General features: G+C 49.6%; 4 protein-coding genes across 4 annotated transcripts; 2 read left to right on the forward strand and 2 right to left on the reverse strand.

Moving 5' to 3' along the window:
- Positions 1-534: 534 nt before the first annotated feature.
- On the forward strand, positions 535-1,584 carry BBA_06392 (transporter particle component; the record flags this gene model as incomplete). Its single annotated transcript, XM_008601489.1, has 3 exons — positions 535-941; positions 1,136-1,253; positions 1,363-1,584. The coding sequence occupies 3 exons, from the start codon at positions 535-537 to the stop codon at positions 1,582-1,584; spliced, it is 747 nt and encodes a 248-aa protein (XP_008599711.1).
- Positions 1,585-2,069: 485 nt separating this feature from the next.
- Positions 2,070-3,512, reverse strand: BBA_06393 (malate dehydrogenase; the record flags this gene model as incomplete). Its single annotated transcript, XM_008601490.1, has 7 exons — positions 2,070-2,210; positions 2,261-2,405; positions 2,457-2,919; positions 2,997-3,084; positions 3,150-3,260; positions 3,335-3,366; positions 3,500-3,512. The coding sequence occupies 7 exons, from the start codon at positions 3,510-3,512 to the stop codon at positions 2,070-2,072; spliced, it is 993 nt and encodes a 330-aa protein (XP_008599712.1).
- Positions 3,513-5,063: 1,551 nt separating this feature from the next.
- On the reverse strand, positions 5,064-5,896 carry BBA_06394 (ribosomal L28e family protein; the record flags this gene model as incomplete). The annotated part of the gene is made up of 5 exons (XM_008601491.1): positions 5,064-5,235; positions 5,332-5,456; positions 5,526-5,549; positions 5,627-5,721; positions 5,842-5,896. 5 exons carry the CDS (start codon positions 5,894-5,896, stop codon positions 5,064-5,066), a joined length of 471 nt encoding a protein of 156 aa, XP_008599713.1.
- Positions 5,897-6,566: 670 nt separating this feature from the next.
- BBA_06395 (protein precursor) lies at positions 6,567-6,956 on the forward strand (the record flags this gene model as incomplete). Its single annotated transcript, XM_008601492.1, has 1 exon — positions 6,567-6,956. One exon carries the CDS (start codon positions 6,567-6,569, stop codon positions 6,954-6,956), a length of 390 nt encoding a protein of 129 aa, XP_008599714.1.
- Positions 6,957-10,351: the final 3,395 nt, after the last annotated feature.

Genomic DNA, 10,351 nt, shown 5'->3' on the forward strand with positions numbered 1-10,351 from the left:
TCCCGCGTAGGTGCCAGCGGGGGGACAAAGTAAATGGCCCATAATGAGAATCCTTGAAGTAAGACTACCTTTTTATTTACTATGTATTAATTCTAGAAAATAGCTTTTAGCATAAAAAAGTTAACTTAGGATAATTTAATAGCTAAATAATGCTTTCTATTTTATATATAAACTCTATCTATATTCTATTATTTGCATCTCGTTCTGTTTCTCTAGGTGCTGGTGTAGTGCATTATGAGGATGGGCCAGCTTTTTTGTCCCCCCCTTGGGTGCCTAGGTACCTAGAAATTTCGACCTAGCCTACCTAAGGTACCTCCTACCTGTAGGTAGTACCTACCTGCCTACCAATAACTGTTCAACGACCTCATCCACCCCCTACCAGCATCCATTTCCTTTGATACAGCGACTTAGACGATACTACCAATTCCCTCGGGCAGCTTCCCTCACAAGTCGTTGTCAAGAGTCTTTTCGTCAAACGGATCCCCCCCTTGCGAACCACCACCACCGCGCAGCCGCCGTGGCCGCCCACCTACCATGTCTCTCGAGCCGGTGATGCCCCCCTACAACGCCTCGGACCCGACTGCTAGCTTCCTCAGCTCCTCGTGCCTCGACTTTTTGCTCATTGAGCTCGTGCCGCTCGCGTACCGTGTGACGCAAGAGCGCGACGGTGATGGCGACGCGGCCGCGGAAAAGGGCGCCAAGCGAAGGAGTACAGGTGGCGGGGGCGGGGGCGGCGACGAGGATGATGAGCATGAGGACGCGCTGCCCGACGCCAACGGTTCGACGGTTAGCGAGAGACAGAGAGCGAGCTCGATGGGTGCGGCGACGACAGGCAGCGCGGCAAATATGAGGCGCTTCGATGACGAGGACGAGGAGCTGGACGCGGTGCATTATCGGCTGGAGACACTGGGTTACCGCGTCGGGCAAGGCTTAGTGGAAAGGTACGGGATGAAGAATACCTCCTCTTCGTAGGAAAATTCTACGAATATCATTGATCCCCCCCTTGCTGTCTTTCAAGGGAGCTTGCCATGCTATTTGATGGTGGCCGGGAAAGGCAAGAGAGACGCGGAATATTGAAAGATGCAGAGGCTATTGGGGGAGAAGCAGAGACTCAATGCTGACATGACAAAACTAGATTTTCCCGCGATCGTCCCCGATTAAATGACACGCTCGACGTGATCAAGTTCCTCTGCAAGGATCTCTGGTCATTGGTATTCGGCAAGAACATAGACAATCTCAAGACCAATCACAGAGTATGCCCTCTCGCTCATTCCTCCTACCCCCTCGTCCTTTCATGCACATGGAGGGAACCAAACGCTGTCTCTTTCCTTTGGTTGGCAGCACGAGCTAATAGCGGCAAAGGGCGTCTACGTACTGACGGACAACGTCTTCCGGCCGTTTTCGCGGATGAGCACCGTGGCGGGCGGCCAGGCAGTGGTGCGGGCACAGCCGTTCCTGTGGTTCCCGTGCGGCATCGTTCGGGGAGCGCTGGCCGCGCTCGGGATCAGCGCATCGGTGCAGGCAGAAATCAATGAGCTCCCGGGGGCGGTGTTTCAGATCAAGACATTGCCCGTCAAAACTTGATAATCCACGGGGCGGATACATAAAAGGGGAACTCTTTTCATTTTGCCAGGGAAAGGACTACGCAATGCCAACAACAAAAGGCAATATACAGGACGGGATAGCCAACTAACCACACGACAATGACGAGTATCTCTATGCAGCCACTATTCCACTCGGCCTTCCAATCAGGCCCGCACCGGTATCGGTTCCGCTCGTTAGGTCGTACAATTGTTGCTCAGGACGCCACTTGGACCCCTGTACTTGGATAGTGCTGTTTGGAACAAGGCTTGGGATTCGGACTAGCCCATTGGCGAAGCCTGAAACAAACACTTCTTACAGCCTATCAAAAGAAAAAGTAAATAATCAGTATTCCTGGCCATATAAATCATATATTACGCACAGCTTGACCGCTGTGATGCTTCAAGACAGGCTACTGGCTTTCATCTCGTCCGGGTTCTGTCCGGAAGCGCGTTGTGCTCTTACTGGGGATATGGTAAAGGGCTGATTTACTTTTGGGGAGGGTTGTGGGCAAACTGGACACCCTTGGAAATATTGCCCTTGAGACCCTCGACGGCCTTTGTCAGTAGGGCCTTCTCCTGCTCGGTGATGCCCTCCAATGGGTTTGTGGCCTTCTCGACACCGTTGGGCTAAAACTGGTCAGCACGCAGTGAAACTTGATTCGGGGCAGTCATCTTACGCCAAGTTCAACGGGAACGGAGAAGAAGTCGCAACCGGTAGCCTTGGCTACGACATCACCACCGGGGACACCAGGCAGGTAGACGTAGCTGGGTTCGATAAGACCCTTCTCGCCCTTGACAGCTCTCAGGACCTTTTCGGCGAAGCTAGGGAAAACGGTCAGCGAGTTCAAGTGAGGGCATGCAGACAAATCATACCGGAAACCGGCGTAAGCCATGGAGAGGGTGGCAGAGCCAGCGCCATCCTTGGCCTTGACTACCTCATCACCACCAAACTGAACGCGGTTGACAAGAGCGTCATACTTGTCGGCAGGAATGTTGACGGAGGGAGTAGCCTTGCTGAAGAGTGGCACAATGGTCTCGCCAGAGTGGCCACCAATGACGGGGATATTGAGCTTCTGGGGCTGCTTCTCACCAGTAATCTCGGCGACAAAGGTCTCCGCACGGACAATGTCGAGAGTGGTGACACCAAAGAGGCGCTGAGGGTTGAAGACTCCCTTGGCCTTGAGGACCTCGGCGGCAATGGGAACAGTCGAGTTGACGGGGTTGGAGATGACGAGGATGAAGGCCTTGGGGGCCACCTCGGCGGCGACCTCGATAAGACCCTTGACAATGCCAGCGTTGATGTTGAAGAGGTCATCACGAGTCATGCCAGGCTTGCCTACAAGTCGTTAGAGCGGTGTTCTTTGTCTCGAGGCCTTTTTGGCTGCGCCGAGCCTTGGAATCTGAGCTACTCACGAGGAATACCAGCGGGGATGACAATAATGTCGGCATCCTTGAAGGCAACCTTCGCGCCGTCGTTGGCGGGCAGATAGCCAGTGAGCTTCTGTATGTCGCATGTGATTAGTACAGATGGCCGGCTCTGGCAAGAGCGGGTCGGCTTCGGCTTACAGCAGTGGAAGAGATGTGAGAAAGGTCCGCGGCAACACCGGGAGTGTTGACGACATCGTAGAGGGCAAGCTCATCGATGAGCGGGCTGATCTTTAGGAGGAGAGAAAGAGGCTGCGACACAACCCGCATTAGCATCTCTCTATGAGTTTGAGTACACAGCCAAGGCCGAGGGAAGTTTTTCTTACCTGCCCAATGCCGCCAGAGGCACCGGCAACGACTGCGCAAACGTCGTGTCAGCATTAAGCAACTCGACAATACCGAAAAAGGCATATGCCAGCACTGTGATCAAAAGTCTGGGAAAGGCGCCGAGACAAGATCGATGCGGGGTTTAGCCTGGGCAGAAGACTCACCAGCTTTGACCATTGTAAAGGATGAGAAGAGAGCGGAAAGTTAAGTTGTTTGATTGAGGGAGCGAGCGCCAGAGATATACCGGAGCCCGATTAAAAAAAGGGATAATTTGAGGACTTGTACAAGACAAATGCAAGAGAAATTGGGATGGAGGAAGAAGGAATCTAGTGTGGTGACGAGAGTGGAAGAAGGTTGGCACTGGAGCGACAACAGCTTGTGAAACCAGGCATAGGCGATTGGACCAAGCTCGAGGAGGGGTGCGCCCGCGGCCAGAGGGGAAGGGGAGGGGCAGCGGTATACCTTGAGTGAAGTTGCTCAGCAGCCAAGGAGGGGCCCTCGCTGACGAGTGGGGGACAGGAATACCCCTCAACAACTTGTAAGCTACTTACAGCCTAGGTACCTAGCATTAGGCCTCTCAATCAAGGCACTCCGCACTCCGCACTCTTTTCCTCTTCATTACTAAGATATGCATGTGTCAAAATGCCAAATCTTGCTGCAATAGTATCAGGTAGCTTGGCTTGGTCCAATAACGTACCTACATAGGTACCCCGCGCACCCATGTGCATCTACAGCCATCCTGGTTCCCTTGACCAAGAATTCTCTATTATTTAGGTAGTCTTCCAAACACCACATCACTGCTAAACACAAAATGCATACCTATACTACAGCATTAGACGACAAAGTGTCTAAACTTTTTAGCATGTTGCTCGCCGTGCCTCCGTGTTGTTCCGGCTCGCACTAACCAGCCACGACGCCGCACGCCGGCTAAAGCTTGTGATGCCCCTCCAGCGGCTGCATGCTCCCTCCCGCACGAGGCTTCCGAGGTCCCGCAACCATACGGCCATCTAGTTCTCGAGCTCGGGATCAACTGAGCAGCCATCTTCCGGATGATTATCGATGAAGACTAGCCGCAGACTTGTGGTTCCCGCATTTTCTTAATATCGTCATTGTAGCTTCTGATTGCCATCAAAGACGAAAAGGCGTGTCAACTTCTACCATGGTAAAAATGGCTCACCTCGCCTGACCTGCAAAATGCAAGTCAACCTGTGCCTCGCAATCTATATTTCTTGGCATCCTCAGCCATCCAGCCGATGTATATTTTGACAAGGCGCGTCGGACGACGTGCACAACTCGATCCTCATGCTTACCACGGACGTCCTGAAGCACGTCCTGAAGCCAGCTTAATAGTCGTCTTGCGACGCATCGTGAAAACCGTCATCCAAGGCGATCGCAGGCACAACAATCGCGGAAGATGCTCATGCACCAGGATTTCAAGGTTTGGCCCTCATAGAGCCATATGTATTGCAACTAGAGAAACAGTTCATATCAAATGCCAACTCCAGCCAATGACAAAGGGAACCACCTTAAATTCTCCTCGTCTAAATATTGGATCGACTGTTGCGCCGCAGGCTAGCCGGCAACCTTCATGGTTTCGCCTTGACCACCGCAAATTTAAGCAAGTCTCACCAGATGCTAAAAATCCATTTACCAGGATTTATTTCTTGTTCTTCTTCTCCTCCTCCCAAGATTACCAGCCCGCATAAACTTGCGCATTATCGGTATCGTTTAAGAGGACTCGGCAGCCTTCTGGGCCTTCTTGCCACGAAGCTTGGGCTCGGCAGTCTCCTTGACGGGGCGCTGGGCGCGGCGGATGGCAGAGACGCGCTCGACGGCGTGCTGACGGAGATCGGCACGGTAGCCGTTCCTGGTGGACTGGTTGGCAACAGCTTTGTAGGCCCTAGTTGCACAAACCCAGGTCAGTACGGTATGCTCCGAACCGTCATCCGTGCATGTCGCTTTCGCATATTTTCCAGCATTCTGTGCTACCACTTACTTGCGAGTCGACTTGGCACCAGAGATGTTGGTCTTAGAGAAAGCCTTGGCGGGCTTGGTAGAGTTCTTGATGGTCTTGCTCAGGATGGTAAGACCACCCTTCTCGCCAGGGATAACACCGAGGGCCTGGACAATCAATCGTAGTTTAGTATCATGGTCGTGTATCGAGGCCATGTACAGGGCGTTTTATAATACCTTATCATTGACGAAACCAGCGTGCTAAAAGTTCAAGTCAGCCGAAGGCGCTCAATGCAAAATATAGAGACGTCTCTGTTTCCGGGCATCGGGGTACGAACCTTGCGGGTATTCTTGTTGGTCAGGTTAAGAGGGTCAGACGAGAACTGAGCACCACCATTGCTACGGCTCTTGGAGAGGAAGCAGTGGTTGTCACCTGTAAAAGAAAGATCAACATTTGCCCGCCAAGTACTCCGTCATGTCGAGTTTCTCGGATCGATCGTAACTCGGCGTCGCCAGATCGAACGGTCAGTTCGGCAAAGGGATAAACACGTACGGACAATAGCCCAGATGAGGTCCGAAGACACGTTGTTAAGAGCGGGGGCAGACATGTTGGCTGAATTGATAGATTAGGCGATTATCAAACAAGAGCTATCAAGAAGGCGAGGCCAAAGGAAAGGATTCGGTCGCCTCAGCAAAACATCCAAACACCAATGTGTGGGCTCGCTTAACTGTCTATTTGCGGTTAGCGCTTTTGCTCGTTCGCGTTCTATGTTCCATCACGCTTTCGCCGCGACAAATGCATATCAGCGGTTTTGAGCGATAAGATACTAACGGGGTTGGGCCCACTCACCTGTCCAGCGGCCAAGGCGCAACAGCTGCGCACGTCAGCCAAAAACCGTTTGAGACTGTAACCCGAGGCCTCCTCCTTGTCTGGCCGCACTTGGCAAAGCACTTCAACACCTCGCATCAACGCGCTTGCTTGTGCGTAAAAGAAACGCACCAGCCGGTACTCTACTGCAGAAGACGGAGTAGTTCTGCCTATCATGCTTTCCGCTCTATAAACGCGTCAATCGAAGTTTCGACGACGACCAAAACCGCTTCCGAGCTTTCCGCATCGCTACTATTTAACACGACCGGCTCAACCGTTCATGACCACTACATCGTTTTGCGCACCGCACCGCACGTCGCTCTCTACCTTGATCTTTATTCGTCAAATTCTACTCATCGCCTTTCCATCCTCAGGAGAGCTCGCATAGTGCTTGCAGCCCCGCCTCAGCCATGCTCCTCCTCTTCAGCGTCTCTCTCTTGTTTCTCGTCACTGCTACCGTCTTATTCTTCACGCGAGGCTACTGGCTGCACTACCTTCCCGATATTAACATAAACCTGCCCTCCGCCGACTACCTCTACTCGCGACTGCCCTCGACTTTTGCTGGTGACATCGAGGCCGGGCTCTCGAGCAGCACCTTCGATCTCAGCAGCAACGTAGAGGCAGGCGATAGTCGCGCAGGCCTGGATGATGCTAGCAAGGCGGAGATTCTCAAGATTATGAAGACGCGTCGGATGAACTTTGACAAGGCCAGAAAGGTATACATGGAAGGCCGGTTCAAGGCTAACGGCATTGGTCCCGACGGCCGGCCGAGAGACCCAAAGTTTGTTAGCTTCTCTTGAGTTGTAATCGGCATGATCTGGGGCTTGTATGTGTCTCTTTATATCTTGTGGATGGCTCTTGAAAATCTTTGATGCATCTTGTTTTCTTGTTCGTTCGCTGGTCATCTCGGCGTCTTCAGCACCTAGCACGCACGCTTATCCGTTCAATTTTTCCTGTATTTTCTATGTTGGAGGCGCTCGGATTGTACTTTTATAGAATCGGTTGACGGGCCTATATCCTTAATGTAACTCACATATGAGCATTGACAGTAAGATGTGTTCATTCGTTCTGTGGCGACTTAATACCATGGGAACGGAGTGTTGACAATGCTGCCCTTTGCTCACTGCATGCCATACCATCTTGATGCCGATACAGGTAGTGGCCCGGACCAGTCAAAGTTGTTACATCAGCTGTAGTATTTCAGAAGGCTACAATTTGCTGGTAGGCAGTTCCTTCCCCGACGTTAAGCGCTTGACCTTGTCGAAGACATGATCTGGACCTTGTCCCATGTCTGTGTGGAAGTAGGGCCATGGATGCGCTAGGTACAAATTCAGGTTATGAGAGTGCTGTGCTACATTTCTGGCTCGTCAAACAGCTTAAAGAGGAAGGTTTCTTTGGCGGCCACAGTAGAAATTTGCCAGCCATGTGAATAAGTAGCATGCATGAACTGGAACGCAAGACACGAGACGATTTTGGCGCGTGCAGATTAATGTCAACTTGTCAATGGCGACGCTCCGATTTACGCTTTTCATCATTCATTAAAACGATCACATGCTTTAAGGAACGATGCGGTCTGCGACACGAAAGTCCGCATTGTCACCTTTTACCGAATGCAGTGGCGTTGAGTGACAAAGTGTGCGTGCTAAGAAGCAACAAGGTAGTAGTCAATGACTAGGTAAGGTAGTGGATAGGACTCGAACGGTGAATGACATGTCTTGGGGCAAGTCGAGCCAGAGAACTGTCGCAGCAGCAAAAATTGCATCAAGAGCCCTGTACATGCCATTGTAACGTCCCTTGTCGAGTCTGAATATTCGTACAGAGTCGAAGAGGAAATACAGACAGGCTGGTCAGTCGGCTGGTGCATGGAGGAAACAAGGCAGTGTGGTAGAGGCACCCCTCCCTTTGAAGGTCCAACCCGTGCCGAAGCCCGTGCCTACACGTGCCACACACCCACCTCTTCAGGTTGGTGCTATATAGTCACGGCCACCATACGACGTCATAGAGACTAATTACTATAATAGAAAGGCATCTAAAGGTACTAAAATTAGAACTTAAATATACTAAAATTATATATTATATAAAGTAACTATATACTAAATATAGTAATTTTAAATATTTTTTATTTAATTATTTTTAAAAAACTTAAAATTAAGTATATGTCAAGAACTCGGGCTCTTTAGCCCACCTTCCTCATAAGTCGGCCTAAGGCCGTCGAGGAGCCGAAGCGGGCCCGCAGGGCCCACCATATAATATTAATACTCTATAGCTAGTTTCTCTTTTACTCCTTTTTCCTTTCTCCTTAAGAGAATTATTAACAATTATAACGCCTATTCACAGAAGCCTAGGGCTAGTCCGTGATAGTATAAAAAACTTAATTTTAAAGTTAATAATATAATAGAAATAGTTTATAAAACTAACTTTAATATTTTCAAATAGTTTATACATATTATTATTCAAGAAGATATTTTAAAAAAATATTTAATATTTATTTAATTTATTTATTATAATATATATATAAAATAATTTATATTTTTAATAATTAACTATTGATTCTAGAAAATTATTATATTAATACTATTTAAGAATAATATTATTTAATAGTTAAATATTATCTTATATATCTAATTACCTTTATTATTATTTTAATTATGCTAATATACGTATTAGAAAATACTTTTACTTTGTGGCTGCGGTTATATGGTAGCCGCGAGACTATCCAGCACCTAACCTGAAGAGGTGGGTGTGTGGCACGTGTACTAGGAAGGTACCTAAGCTTCTTTAGGTAGTGTGGGGTGCGGCTTTTTGTAGGTATACCTATGTAAGGGCTCTTCGGCGTGGTGGAAATGGATCGTGTACGACAACTCCGTACTGTCTGATTCGAAATTCGTGCAGATGCTCTGTAGGACAATGATGAACACATATACATGGTGATACGTGCACGCCGCACTGGTGTTGACCCGGAATGCATGGAGCGTGCAGGTTGCAGGCGTGCAGGCAATCGAGGTGGTAATAGCGATTGATGGTGTCCATGTTTTGCGGCTGAGGACTTGCAGTCTTCGGGGCCGAGCAAGATGCACGATCCTGCAGCGTCACAACATATCAATGAGAGACCAAAATAAGGCAGGTAATTACGAATATATATTCGCAAAGATGGTGGGCTGCAGGTCAGCAAGGCAAGTAGTGGCATTGTATCGGAGGCCTGCTAATCGCGAATATAATCTGTACCGAGTACGGATAAAGGGACACACGATGCTCTGCTAAGAATGACAGTACGCGTGTCAAGTGCTGATCCGATGTTTGGTAAGACAAAATAGCTATCCAGTGTGCGCAGGGTTGTTCGAACGAACCTCTTGTGTTTTTCCTTTGCTATCAGGCGGGTGTGTGTGTGTGTCGCTATCGCAGCGATGAGGGCGCTTGTCCACGCATTGCGCGTCTTTGCCCGATCTCGAGATATCAGGAGCGGTTGACACTACGAGCGGTGATTTGTGCATTTTGGTGCACACAATCGACCAACATGCCGAGTTGCACAGACTGTAAGCCCCGGTTTGCCAGGTGGCTCGGTGAATTACTCAGTAATTCGCTTGTCTTGTCTTGCTTCTTCTGGCCTCTCCTTTGCCGTCGAACAGAGACAAAACGGGAGAGGTGGACCACCATGTGGATGACGAAAAAGGATGCTGCTTTGTAGGCTATTGATTATTTATATAGTTGGAACTAAAAAGGACTTTACACTCGAGTTTAATCCTCTCTCCACTGATATGGTCACTCTACTTATTCTCCCTTTGGCTGTTTGAATTCTTCTGACGTATCAACAACCGACCTTTCTTCTACTGCACGCTTGGCGTTGAGGCGGCTGCTGGACAAGGTGGAGCATGGTTTAGCCGGTTAGGAAATGGGCTCAACCTCAGTAGATAACGTGGATCAATTCTACACGCCCCCCTTGTCTTCCTGTAATACTCCGTAGCCACAGGTAGTTGCAAGGCAAGATTGTATCATTGAAATGAAGACTTCATCTACTCCTCCAGACATGAAATATGAGGTAATGGCACACACGGGCGGTCGGCTGCAGAAGACGCACGGTGCGCAACCCTGTCAAGTCTGTGACTGGCCCTGTTCGTAGGTAGTTATTTATTAGGTAACTACCTTAAGGGAGGCAGGCAGCAGGTACCTGGTGACGGTTAGCGCATTTGCGGCTGTC

Source organism: Beauveria bassiana, assembly GCF_000280675.1.
Source record: "Beauveria bassiana ARSEF 2860 unplaced genomic scaffold BBA_S00018, whole genome shotgun sequence".
NCBI lineage: Eukaryota > Fungi > Ascomycota > Sordariomycetes > Hypocreales > Cordycipitaceae > Beauveria > Beauveria bassiana.